Source organism: Misgurnus anguillicaudatus, chromosome 22 (assembly GCF_027580225.2).
Source record: "Misgurnus anguillicaudatus chromosome 22, ASM2758022v2, whole genome shotgun sequence".
NCBI lineage: Eukaryota > Metazoa > Chordata > Actinopteri > Cypriniformes > Cobitidae > Misgurnus > Misgurnus anguillicaudatus.
In genome coordinates, this window is record NC_073358.2 from 1556242 (window position 1) to 1570904 (window position 14663).

General features: G+C 38.0%; 1 protein-coding gene across 2 annotated transcripts in view; it reads left to right on the plus strand.

The window, feature by feature from the left end:
• The window catches only part of LOC129440778 (astrotactin-2), a 427123-nt gene that overhangs the window by 188468 nt on the left and 223992 nt on the right, over positions 1 to 14663 (plus strand). For both annotated transcript variants that reach the window (XM_073860480.1, XM_055200291.2), the window contains exon 4: positions 5247 to 5396. In XM_073860480.1, coding sequence (XP_073716581.1) covers positions 5247 to 5396 — 150 coding nt within the window. The remainder of the gene's footprint in view (positions 1 to 5246; positions 5397 to 14663) is intronic.

The window sequence follows — 14663 nt, forward strand, 5'->3', positions numbered from 1 at the left end:
CCTAATTCTTGAGTTCATGTAGTTCCTACTTTTTGTTGTTCTAGTGTTTCAGGTAATTTAGGCAGTGCAGATAATTGATGTTTGCAGCCTGAAACATGCTCTTAGTTTTATTATAAAGTTGTTAATCTATATGAGTGATCTGTCTTCTGAACCCATCCACACCTCTTTCCTTATTTCCCTGTGGCAGCAATTATGAAGATAAAGGAGTCAGTCATCTGCTGTGCTGGTTATTAATCTCATTCAGACTTTATAGAGTTCAGTGTAATCTTAAACTTTTATAAGTTTATAGGTTCCGCTGTGCTGCATATTAACATCAGCTCACACACCCGTTGAGCCCAAATGAATTGTTTTAATTTCTAACAGTTTTTGTAGCAAGTTTAGTTAATGTTTAGTACGCCCAATAAGAATTTATTGCCTGATTAAGTCGTCTCCATCTTGGCTTTCCTGAGTGATCACACATGAGGCACCACACAAATCCAACAATTCCATTTTAAACGTGGACAACAGCACGGCCATTGAAAGGCAACAGACTGCATTTATAAGCGCCCAATCAATATCCTGCCACAGCACGGATGAGATGGAAATGGAGAGAGCCATCACCGGTGAACGATCGGTGTCTGTGGAGCCACAACCCAAATTTTGCACTCTTAAGCATTGTATTTCTGAATCCCAACAGAAGAAATCCAGGCCGTGGACATGAAATATGCATGCAGCATTTAACCTCCGTGTTGCGCCAGGTTCTTCTCAGTCACGGCAGGGCAGATATAAGTGGATCTTGTCCAACCTTGATTTGTTTGGTTAGCTGTGGCTGGATTAACCATGAGCACATTTAAAGACTCGACAGGGAATACTAAGTATTACCATGCGCACAGTTTTTACCATGCTTGCTCCCGATGTTACGCTGGACGGCGTTACATTGCATGCATGCTTATATTGTAAAAACCCTTTATCTTCTCTGTTGTTCATCTTTCCTAAGCTACAACTATCTAACTACATGTGGACAATAACTTATTGTTGGCTCTATTAACAAAATAGTAAATGCTCATAATGCATCATAAAATACTATATGTGATTTCCCATTGTAGCACATCTGTAAATAGTGAATACAAAGCAAATTTGAAAGATTAGTTTGGAGGTATAATTTTTTTTAACATTGGTCATATTTGCCATATTTGATGTTTTTTATTTTTACATGTAGCTGTAGAGACCTAATCTTTGTTCAAATCTTTTTGCAACAAAACAGCTTCCCCGGGCTGAGGAACAATCTCGTTCAACAAACTGGCATACGTTTCTCTATTGGTTTGCCAAATGCGTAAGGACTGATTAGAAACGAATTTGGAGAAATTAGCATTTTCACAATGGTGTTGTAGACTCCAGTGAGAGATTAGTCAAACGAGATTACAACAGCAATATAAACACCAACAGAGCTCATTCAAATTGAATTAAGAGTTTTTGTCCTCCATTGTCTTTGTTGTGGGCCCACGCTAGAGAAACACGGTTTGATTCGGTCTACCGCTGCTCCTTCTCCATTAAAAAACACATGCAATTCACAGCAGACATTATACTGTACATTATATGAGATGTTTTGTTTAAGTTCACGCTTAAAAATGCATGTTATGCTTTGTGTAGGAATTTCTTTTGATTTTATTTAGTTTAAATGTAATGTTTTAGTAATCAACCCACACATAAATCATCTGCATTGTTTTTACTTATTTAACATTTATTCTTGATGCATTGTGTTAGGGTTGCATTAATATTTAGCAGCCAACCATTTATTTAGCCCAGCATGGTTTTAAAAATCAAAGTGCTACAAAAGGTTCTTCACGTTGATGCCTTACAAGAACAAGTATTGGTTCCCTAAAGAACCATTCAGTCAAAGGTTCTTAAAGGATCCCAGCAGGCATTTTAACATTGATCACCGTTGAATTAACGTCAAGGACAAGGTTGAATCAGCGTTGAACAAACAACTGACATTATTTTAACCAAACCAGATTTTTAAGCATTTATTCAGTGTTGTTTTTTGGCAGCCCTTTTAGTTTTAGTCTTAGTCTTTTGGATGAATATGCTTTTTAGTTTTAGTCACTTATAAACTTGATAGTTTTAGTCAAGTTTTAGTCGACGAAAACGCAAAAAGGTTTTAGTCAAGTTTAAGTCAATTTAAGTCTTTAATAAATTAATTTAGGTTAAAAAGTATTGGAAATGGGCTTAGGTTTGACAAGTAGATACATGTTAGCATGAAATGTGTCACAAGCCAATGGTCGAGTAAAATTGAATGTATATGATATGTTAACAGCGTGACTTGTTAGTTACCTTTAAAAAAATATTAGCGTGATGAGCCTTCAGTTGCCGCTTGAGGTTGGTGGTATTTTTCCCACCTAGTTTGTGGCCACATTTACCGTCGTCGCAAAATAGGCAGAAATTACATGCATTGTGAACATCAGACTTATAATCATTTTTGTTCTGTCTCGTCAATGAAAACTCGAAAGCGTCTCGCCATGTTTTAGTCACTTTATGCTGAGTTTACACCAACCGCGTTTCAGGCATCAAAATCGCGTCTACTAGGCGTAGCTTGCCGTTTGAACAGTTTGAATGCATTCGCGCGTGTTGAGCGATGTAGACGCACAGAAAAGCAAGCATTTGACGCGCGTCAGAGGCAAACTCCACTTCTTGTGGGAGGGGCAAGTGCTTTTGTCTGTTTGTCTGCGGTTGTCTGTTTGCAAGAAGACTGATGTTGTTGTGCATTTATCGAGAGAGTTACCAGTTTGTGTTTGGTAACCTTTCTATAGGGGGAAAATAAACGGCGCGGGTCGATAAACGCCATGTGACTCAAAAGTAAAGTGTGCATTACAACTTTCCAGATTGCCCAATGTCCTCACTGACAAGCAGGCTCCTGATTGGTTAATGCAGCGCGAAATTCCGCCAAAGTTCAAATATTTCAACTCGGGCGTCAGCCGCAAATTCGCGTGAAACGCAAAATGAACAAAAAACACCATTCGCGCGTACCGCGCACAACGCTCAATTCGCGCCTTTTGCTCGAGCTAGATGCGCGAATGAGGCGGAAACGCGCCAAATGCCTCTTCCGTGACCTCCAGACGTGCGTCAACGCGTCTTCACATTGACTTAACAATAAAATCACTCGCGTAAGAACTGACATTATTTCAACCATATTTCAACATTGAAGATCGGCCATATGGCTGCTGAATAGTTCAGCCAAAAAACTCCCACTTTAATCATCCACGATGTATATCTTTCTTCCAGACGGACACAATCTGAGTTATATTTGAAAATGTCCTGGCTCTTCCTTGCTTTGTAGTGGAAGTAAATGGTGCTTTGGATTTTAAGCCAGCCGTTACCAGAAGCTAGTTACTTGAGTTTGTAAAGTTTTAAACAGTGATTTTTTTTCTTACAAAATTGCATCGATTACTCTCACAAGGCCTTTATTAACCCCCTGGAGCTGTGTGGATTACTTATGTGATGGATTAATGCACTTTTTGGGGCTTTAAATCAAAAACACCATTTACTACCATTATAAAGCTTGGAAGAGACAGGATATTTTTTTTAATCTAACTCCGATTGTGTTCGTCTGAAATAAAGATAATCATATACATCGATTATGGCTTCACAAAAAAAAAAGATTCATTCAATTTACTAATTTTTTTAAGCTTAGTGGTCGCAATCAATTTTTTTAAGCTACATTTGAACAAACGTTTTTTGTTTTGTTTTGTTTTTCAATTTTTTTTTGTTTAAATGTAGCTTAAATAAATTGATTGCGACCACTTACCTTAAAAAAAGAGTAAATAGAATATTTTTTTCAGTATTGAGGGTGAGTACATTTTTATAATTTTGCATGAACTATCCATTTAAATAAACTAACTACTTTCTTACCTTTTATAGTATAAAGAAACTTTTTCCACTGCTAAGAACCTTTTGTGCAACAGAAAAATAAAGCTTCTCTTTGACACATTTCACCACGGGCTGTTGAATGCTTTATTCTGATTGGTTGAGAAATGTTCCACGGGTATGCATTATTTTTCAATAAACGCACACCTAACCTGAGGCCAAAAGTTTTGGGACATCATGCAAGTGTTGTTGCTATGTATTTAGTATAGGCTATAGTGTCAAAAATGGCAGAGCGCTTTAATTTTTCAAGAGTCCAGGTGTAAATACAGTATTCAGATATAATTTTAGACAAATTCTGCTCTTTGGCTTTTTGGTCGATGCAAATGAAACACAGCGTGTGTCTCAGAGCAAACATGTGTTAATATCACGGTTAAAGGTTTCACACATTGATCTTGTGTGTTGTAAATACGGTCCATAGATGAATGTGACACTCACATCAAACCGCTAACAAACATGCGGATGCTAATTAAACAGCAGGCGAGTGAAATTCGGCCAAAATAAATATCCGGCACTGTTCACAGTCGACCATGCGCTGCCTGATTCCTCCGTGAGATCTCCGTGAGGGGTCCTCGAGGAAATCGCCCCTGTCCACAGCCATTATACCTCTGCTGAGAGCGCAGCCCTCTACATATCTCAACTTAATTGAAGTTGTGATACAGTGCCGGCCGCGGGGAGCGGCTCTAGGCCTCCCTAATGGAGGTGGGAGATAAATTGCAGTGGACTTTTTGAAGCATCTCGTCCCGCTCCATTCTTCTGTTTCACCTCCTCCCGTCCTCGGAGCAGACAATACGAGGAGGAAGTTTATTTTTGTATGTAATGCCTCCGCTGTGGTGCAAATGGGCCAGAACGTGTTCAGATGGGTCAGTCGTGTCCCCCGAGGCGTTCTGATTTTCTGCCTGGTGGAAATCACACATCACGGCGTGACGCGTGTCTGTCCTCCTATAGTGCTGTTGATTTCCAAAGACACACATGCAAAAAATATGAGATGGGGAGTGTTGAGGAGTCACGGGTGACATGAAAGATATTTTGTGTTCATGTGTAGATGCATAACATAACCAGACGATCTTTGAGCTCTCGTTTAAACGTTCTGCGTGTTTATAAGATGAACGAGTTGATAACAGGTAAGGAGGGTTTGTTAAAGACAAGATGAATGCTGCGATGAAGATATGCAGATCTTACATGACCTCATTTCTCTTTTAAGGACAAACCATTTACTGAGTAAATCATCTCCCACACTTCGCACTCATTTATCTTTTTAACACAGAAATAGATAATCGTGACTACAGCATGTTGTAAATCATACGCTGCATTTTTTAACCGAGTCGTGTGTTATGTGTGCGTTTCAGGGTTGGATCAGGATCAGGAGAGCGTGGAGGCTTTGATGCAGAGGTTTAAGGACAGTTACAGGACCAACACTACAATGGAGATAACACACTTTCAAAACGTCATGCACAGCTCGTCCACCGGCCGGAAGAGAGGACCGACTAACACAAGAGGTATGAAACACACACGTTGTGGATGTTTTGAGTTCAAGTCCGTCCCTTATTTCTTCATGCCAAATTTCCTGACACAGAATGAAAATCCCATCCCGTGATCCTCTTCGAGATCTTTGATTACCGCTTATAGGAAAGTGTGACTTCAGTGCAAAACCAGTTTTTCCTTTTCTGCAGCAACAAACATAAATGGTGCGAGTTTTCCAGTTTCTTAGTTGGAACTCAATTATGCCGAGGAGTTCATTGGGCCGCTGCCGGTAGATTAGGCCTTTGGAGAAATGAAATGGAAGCAAATGAATCGAATACACGGTCAAATATTTCACGAGACAGGGTCAGCGTCTATGTTAATACCTCTGCGTCTGACTGTGCATTTTGAGTTGAGAATTACTCGATTTCTCTCTCGGGTCTTCCCTCACAATTCCCGCTGCACATCTGCATGGATTTACACGCCAGGCTGAACTCGAAAGCAGATTAGCGCTTCAACGGATGAGGGAAACTGCAGCACTGGACTGAGGTTTTTAAAGGGACAGTTCATGCTAAAATTACATTCAAAAAGTTTGAAGCGACACAAAGAGGAGGAAATAGCTGGGTTTCCATCCAACGTGCAAATTTAATTTATGCAAAACAAATTGGCATAAAGCAGAAACACTTTGCGAATAAAGCAACATTTTTATCCCGTGTGTTCAGGAGAACAAAATCATCACCTGCGTGAAAATATCAGTGGGCTTTGTAGTCACTTTAGAAATAACTCTGGCTGTTTTTGGTTCAATATAATGCATTACTTGTGATTTAAAGCACGCAGACAGAAGTCTCTTACAAAGCTGATGTTTGTCTAAAAATGAACAAAAGTGTTTCAGGCAGTTCTGGGATGTAATAGTCATAGTAGTAAAAGCTGTTTATGTTGCTCAATTGGTGTTAGCAACACAAAGGTGAGGGGTTTGATTCTCAGGGAACTCGCGTACTGATAAGATGTATAATCGCTTTAAATAAAAGCATCTGCCAAATGCATAAATGTTAATGACCGCCTGTATCAATCATTTAAATCAGTGGTCTCGAACTCCCGGCCCGCGGGCTATCTGCGGCCCCTCTCTGGGCCCGCGTCTGCTGTCAATATATAACATAATTTGGCCCACAGAAAGATTTTTATTCACTTTTTCATTTTTGATTTAAACGTTTAAAGGGGCCATGGCACACTACTTTTTTAAGATGTCAAATAAATATTTGGTGTCCTCAGAGCACATATGTGAAGTTTTAGCTCAAAATACCATACAGATAATTTATTATAACCTATAATAAATTGCCACTATGGAGGTGTGTGCAAAAATGTGCCGTTCGGGGTGTGTCCTTTAAAATGCAAATGAGCTGATGAAATTGAAACACTGATCACAATAATGGTGGTTTGTTGCAATTAAAACTCAATTGTGCTTTTCTCTGCACTAAATGGCAGTGCTGTGGTTGGATAGTGCAGATTAAGGGGCGGTATTATTATAATAAGAGCTCCTTATGACATCATAAGGGGAGCCAAATTTCAATGACCTATTTTTTCATGTGCTTGTAGAGAATGGTTTACCAAAACTAAGTTACTGGGTTGATCTTTTTCACCACTGGGGAGCCATTCATAGCACTTAAACATGGAAAAAGTCTGATTTTCATGCCATGGACCATTTAAGGGTCCGTACAAATGCCACGTGTTAGGAGGCCGCGCCCCCATGGCGTCTTCCGTTGCTATGCAACCATGAGCTGCGCTCTCCTTGATGACGAGGATAACGAAATGCGTGATTGGATTTTAATTCCTCTTCTGCACTTTGCGTCAATCATATTGTTGTCACCATGCAATCGTTAAATCTTGTTGGGACTTTGGAGTGTTCATCCAGAACAGATCTTTTACTCTGTAGGGTACTCAGCTGTTATTCAGAGAAGAGCTGCGGTGGGGTTAGTTCACATAAACTCACAGCTTCTAATGGGGACACCGCATAGAGAGGCAGAGCGGGAGATGTAATGCAACACATATTAAACTAGGGATGAAAAAAGGCCATCAAAGTGCCCAGGTGAGCAAAAGAGGAAAGATAAGGTGAAACTTACAAAGGATAAAAGTATGTATGCTGCTATATAGTATATCTAATATATCATTATGCAATTATACATAGAGCGAGCAGTAATATTTATTTGTTCGGTCCAACTAGCTTATGCAACATTGACTACCCATTCAAAAGTTTTAGGATCACTTTCACTTATTATTTTTATTTTTCCACTATTACTATAATAGCAAATTCATTACAACTGTCAAATAACAGAGATGGAACAAAGTGTTATTTATGTCATAAAAAATAAAATTTTACTGGTAAAAAATTCAAAATAAATCAAAACAGAAACACTAAAAAATGCATAATAGTTCATAAATGTATTCAGGAATTGAATTTGTTAGTTTAGTGCAAGGTTTCAATAGGCCTAAGTTATTTAAGATAAGTTAAGAAAAGATTTACTAATTTACTAATTTTATAAAATAATGTATATTAAAAAATAAAAACGCTGCCAAGTATTATTATACATTATACCACGGGTCTGTTGAATGCTTTATTCTGATTGGCTGAGAAATGTTCCGTGGGTATGTATTAATTTCTGATAACTGCACACCTAACTTGTCAAATGTCTTAAAAATAGGCACCAGAGTAATGTTTGTGGTAACCGTGGTATAAGAGGAATAATTGACTCCGGTCCCGGAACTATTTGAAAATAATGCACACCCGCGGTGCAACGCATTGCACCTTGGGTGTGCATTATTTTCTTATAATTAAATGGCCCGTCGTCAATTATTCCTTACTTAAATAATAGAATTCAAACAGTACATTTACAAAAATATTGTGCTTTTTTGAATGTTAAAATAGCGCTGCGGCCCTCCGATGAAATGTCAATCTAAAAAATGGCCCCAAGGCAGTTTGAGACCCCTGATTTAAATAATGAACTTATATTTAGCTATTCCATACAGCAGTGGGTATTAAACTGGGGGGTGGGACACTTGGGATTTTTTAAAAATATAATAATTCATCATAAATGCTGTGCAGTTAAACCTCAGAAAAATAAGGCTAAACTAACCAACAGCATAATTGTATCATTAAATATGTTTTGTTTAATTCAAATTGTAAGTTTGAGGTTGTTTTATTTCATTCATTTTCAGTGGGGGTGCGTGCGCCCTACACAAGCGGGGCGCACGGCAAAAAGTTTGAGAACCACTGCTATATAGTAAGTGTATTTCTGGTATTGTTTGTGCAGATGTCTTAAATAAAATAACTATTTACCCATACTTTTTGCGTCTAGCTTTGCGTTTTTATTTCAGTAAAAGATAAGTGGATGGAAACATGCTAATGAAGTTTCAGTTTTGAGTCATTTAAATAAAAAGATTTTACTTGGCGTTGCTTAGCTCGATGTGAAAGGCGTCTTATCTGTCTGAACTCAAAAATCATTGTGAATCTGTAAGACCCTCAATCTGAATTATCTTCTAAGACAGCGAGTGAATGTTCGGCTGGTGTGAGTACGGTCAGCGTGCTGGCAGGCACAGATACAAAGTGTCTCTCTGACAGCGATTAGCTATGCTAACGTGACCGCGGGCAGCCGCCGCGGGAGACGACAGAGAAGACCATCTGTGTCCAGAGCCCAAAGGTCTGACACCGTCATTCCAACTCCTGACACAAATTATTCACAGCATCTCTGACAGACTGAAGAGCGGCATCATGGGATTGTTAGCGGCAGAGACTGTGTGTTGGGCTCCTTAATTTAGAGTTTACCAATGACCATTTTTTAAAGATCCCAGAATGCATTGCTCAGAGAAAGAAATTAGACCTTAAGGGCACATATTATGCACAATTCACTTTTACAAGGTGTTTGGACAAAAATGTGTGTTGCCAGTGTGTGACCACAACCACCTTACAATGATTTTTTTTTAAATTCCCATTAAACCAAAGCAGCTTTTTAGACAACCTGGTTTGATTCTCTTGTTAATGTGATGTCACACTGATAAAGCCCGCCCACGGCCATTGACTGACTGGTTAATTTTAGCCAACATGTTTTCTAAATGTGTATGTTAGCGCTAAGGTGTCTCAGACTTTATTAATCAGATCTGTTTTGCTGAATGCACTCACTGTCTGTTTGTAAAAAAAGTGAGGAGCTGTAGCTCATTTGCATTTAAAGGTACAGACACGAAAACAGTGTTTTTTGGTCCCACCCATGTGGGGCCATGTTGGACATGCTATAATAAATGATCTGTGTAGTATTTTGAGCTGAAATTTCACAGACACATTCTAGGCACACTCGAGACTTATATTACATCTTGTAAAAATCTGCATAATATGTGCCCTTTAAAGTGCATTTCTTGTTTTATTCAGAAATGAAAAGTTAAAAACATAATTAAGGCAGGTGTAATACTCAAGGGTTTGATTAAATTGGATGTGCACCATGCAAGTATAATAAAACAGGCATTAATACTAAAACTGATGTAGTCAGAACGTACCTGACCCTGAAACACGCTGCAGATCAGAGATGAAATTGCTGGAGTTTGTCGGATTGTATCAGCGTTTTACTTTGATGTTTATGCTTTTTACAGAGTAATTTTGCCTGAATCACAGATTTATCTGCATACAGTACACCTCTGTGAGGGCCGCTCGTGTCTGTAATTGAGCTTTCATGTCTTCTTGACTCTTGAAACGCTGTACGGTTTGATCTGCTCAGATGTTTGTCCTGGATTAGACAGTCTCGATCTGCTCATGTGATAATTGGAGGAGTTTGATGCTTGTTTGTGAGTTTGAAACAGACAGAGAAGTGTCATAATGGTGTGTGAATTTCTCTCAGGCACATTTCACGTGTGTTTTTATAGACAATACTCTTTAATTAAAGCTTAAAATGTCTGACGGGCAGCTCTCAGCAAAGTGTGTTTATGCCCCAACTTTAACTGCTTACGTTGTGTTGTACATCTTCGTACCTAAAGATGATGGTATTTTTCGGTATGAGGGCAGAACAGGGTGTTATATAATACAGCAGATAACTCTGCAATGCTTTGTTTTTGTGCAAACTTCAATTTTGTTCATATTTTGTCTGTCGTCTAAGTTTCAGATTAGCCCAAATTTTCACCATTTAATTTGTCCATAAAAACCAGATTAGATGTTGTAAACATAATTTTATTTTAACCTAAAAACTCATATACATCTAAGTACCTTAATTATAAGCTTAATGCATGTTTTTAATAGACAAATGATTTTATTATTTTGATTGACAGCATCCCAGCTGAAATTGTTAATGCCCAAAGCTTGCTCTGAGCTAAAGTCTTTTATAAGCTCAACATTTCATCTCATGACTGTCTGAAAGAAAAAATTAAAACATATTTCTGATTCTCCTATCCTATGGAATAACACAGATACGCTGTAAAAATATGCAGCATTTTTGTCAAATCAACATATATTTTTATGTTACCTTAACTTAAGCAATTAAGTTAAACAATTCCAACTTGATTTTATAAGTTATGTCAACTTTAAAATAAAATGGATGAAATATTACTCCTCCCTACAAAAATTTGAAGTAAACATATAAAAATGAAGCAATATTTCTCAAAATATGCACACTTTGAATTAAAGACCCGATGGACGTTGTCATGTAGAAGTATTTATTTCTATGACTGCGACTGAGTGTCATATTTCAATTTAAAGGTATTTACTCAGTTTTTATATTTTCATAACTCCTTACAAAAATGAAGACATCACTGTCACTAGGAATTTTTAAATTAAATAAAGGTCAAAAACTTAAGCTTAAGTCTTAACCCTTTTTAACTCTTTCGCCGCCAGCGTTTTTAAAAAAAGTTGCCAGCCAGCGCCAGCGTTTTTCATGATTTTCACAAAGGTTTAATGCCTTCCAGAAAATTGTCTTCTTTAAATATAAAAACATACAATACACCAAATGAAAGAACAGACCCTCTGCTTTCAAAAAAAAAAAAAAAAAAAAAAAAAAAACGTTTTATCCTACCTTCAGTAGTTCTTTTGTAATCAGCTTTTGAATATGGGTAGGTTTCTGCAAAAACACCACATTTTGAGCAAAAAGCTGAGATAATTCCATTTGTGTGACAGACTTTTCATAGAGATCCCATTCAGAGCGATCTTTAAAACAGACACGGACATGCAGCTGCTTGCCGTAGAGCAATACTTCCAGGTTTAAAAAAATGCAGAATCCACCTGGTGGATAATAGTGGTATTGCGGAAAGCCGGAAATACTTGTCATTGGCAGGGAAGCGTCTTCTCTTGATTGACGAGATATCTCGTCAATGGCGGCGAAAGAGTTAACCTGTTAACCTGCATGAGGGCGATATGAGGCGTTCTTTATTTACATTAATTTAAAGTTACTATTAGTTTAAATGTACTTAAAGGTGCAGTGTGTAATTTTTAGAAGGATCTCTTGACAGAAATGCAAAATAATATACAAAACTATATTATCAGGTGTGTATAAAGACCTTTTTATAATGAACCCTTATGTTTTTATTACCTTAGAAGCCCTTAACGGACAAACTTTTTTATTAAGTTGTCTCCGATGATGACATGTTTTTCCGGTGGCGGCTACCGTAGCTTCTTTATGCATTTCAAAAGCAAGGGGTGAGCAGTGGACTGAGCTGTTGGTTGCAACTAGATGCTGCTAAAATTTACACACTGCACCTTTAACTCAAACAACTATACATATATATATCATTACAAATAAATACAACATTTTACAAATTATTACAAAGTATAATTTGTTATAATTAGTAGCAAATGACCTTTCTTTATTATCCTGTGAAACACTCCTGTTCATTGCATTTATGTATTTTTTGCAGTAATGCACCTTTGCAATACAATAAAGCGTGCGTGCGTGCATGTGTGTACATATTTGTTTGTGTACAGCATGTGTGTGTCTTGCGCACTGCACACTGTACAGATTGCATATGTATGCAGAAATAAGATGAGCAATGGCTGAAGATGTCTCAGCAGGTTTATAATTAGCGTGTCACTCGGGTCTCTGTGGTTCTTTTGGGTCGGTGTAAAGCTCAATGCAGCCTGGTTGAATTAATAAAACACTCACTGGTTACAAAGACATTGCAATAAATCAATACTTTAATCTCACCGCATTCACTTGATGTGGAACAAAACCAGACTGTTGTTTCTTTGTGATGCTACTTCTTAGCACACTGATTAGTGTTGTTTGCTAGGGTTAGTATTATTAATACATGGGTCAGTAAGTTTTAATTTGACCAAACAGCATCTTCGCATTGTGGCCGTGAGTTTTGCATTAAGACCCTAGATGCTCGGTGGTGAGCTTGACCTAGAAACCACCCAGAGCACCCTGGCGATGTGCTAAAAAACACCTTAGCAACCTGATTGAAATGCCCTGGCATCTGATTTGCATCAGTAATGAGCACTCACATTTGCGTCTGGAAATGAAGAAAGGCAGTCGACCCTTTCACAGTAGAGCGTGAGTTATAAATTTCAGTCCATTTGTAAAGTATGAGAACGCAGTGGTGGGAGCCGTTAATATGCCCATGTGTCTAAATCAAACGTTAATCAAAGTTTGAAGAAGTGAACGAATGCGAAGCCAAAAGACTCGGAGACGGCCATAAACCTCACACCTGCCCTCCGCAATCGCTCTCAATGTACGGCCGTGACTCTTACACATAAAATGTGTCGAGTTTATTTGTAGTCCACTTATTAAGACCTGAGCGACCCAGCGTGTGCTTGTTGCTTTTACTGCAAGTCTTTGTCTTAATCTTTGCTGATAGTTACGCTCCCAATGCTGAATTATTGTAGGAGAGAAAATTAGTAATGGAAATAAGTTACAGTAAGCTGTTATGAAAGCAAAAAAACCTTTCTTAATTTTTATTATTTTAATTAAAAGTGAGTGATAGTGATGCTCAGACAGGTGAATGGGCCGAGCAGGTGTGATACTGACCCACGTTCACCTTAAATGACAGAGAGAGAGATGATTATGATCATGAGAAGTGTCAATGGCATCAGCGGTCAGTACTGAGATCAGACAAGATGCTGTGCGACTGATGGAGACGTGAAGAGATCACACTGAGCATTTTTGTAAAAAAACAAACGGTGCTATATAGAACCAAAACTGTTGCTTTGGATCGTAATCATAGAAGAACCGTTTTTAGTGCCATATAGCACCAGTGAAGCACCAGTGAAGCACCTGTGTAGAACCATATAGGGGCCATATAGAACCACTATAGCACCAAATATGGTTCTACATAGCACTATATGGTTCTACACAGGTGCTTCACTGGTGCTTCACCGGTGCTATATGGCACTAAAAACGGTTCTTCTATGATTACGAGCAAAGAACCACTTTTGGTGCTATATAGTTTTTGGTGCATTGTTTTTAGAGTGTATGTCATATATGCTTTTTAAACCTTATTTCAAATTTGATGTGCTTTTATGTCTAACAACACTCTTTAGACACAAGTATGTGTTATATAAAGCTACACTGTAATAAAAATCTGTAGAAATTACAGTATTAGTGGGTATTACTGGCAACTAGCTGTCAGTAACTTACTGTAGATTTTACATGTATGTTATTTACTGGCAACAGTTTGTTTAAAGTTAAATGAACATGAACCATTTTTAGTCTTTATCTTCTACAGTAAGTTACTGGCAACCAGCTGCAAAATTACAGCAATTTTTTACAGTGTAAGTACACTGTTAGACTTTTTATTGTATATATGCGGCAACTCGTTGCCAGTGAGTTACTGTAACTGCTCCATTACAGTACCATAACTGTACATGTTTTTTTTTACAGTATGATGCCTTTACCGCAGTTCCATTTTACAGTATAATACCCTTACCTTAACCTAGTTCTAAAAAATATTGCCTTGAAGGGGAATCGAACCCAGGTCGCCCATGTCGTAGGTCACTCCAGGTCGCAACACTACCACAGTGCTACAGCATCAATTGATAAAAGTTACTCGCTACGCTCACCAAGTAGCCTCTTCCGTCACTCTCCCCACACTCCGAGGAGCGAAATCTTGGCGTCACTAGTGTTTTGAAGTCTTGAGGTCAAATTCAAATCTGACGGTCAAGTATTTATCCATAATCTCTTTCTTGTTTCTATCTACAATTCTCAATAAATTATTTACACTGCTGAAAAATAATTCACATTTTGAGATTTGCTTCACTGCTAAAAGCATAACAAAATGCATTTCATTTCATAGATATATTTTATTTTTCCATTTTATATGCTTTTATAACACTGTTTTATTCATCT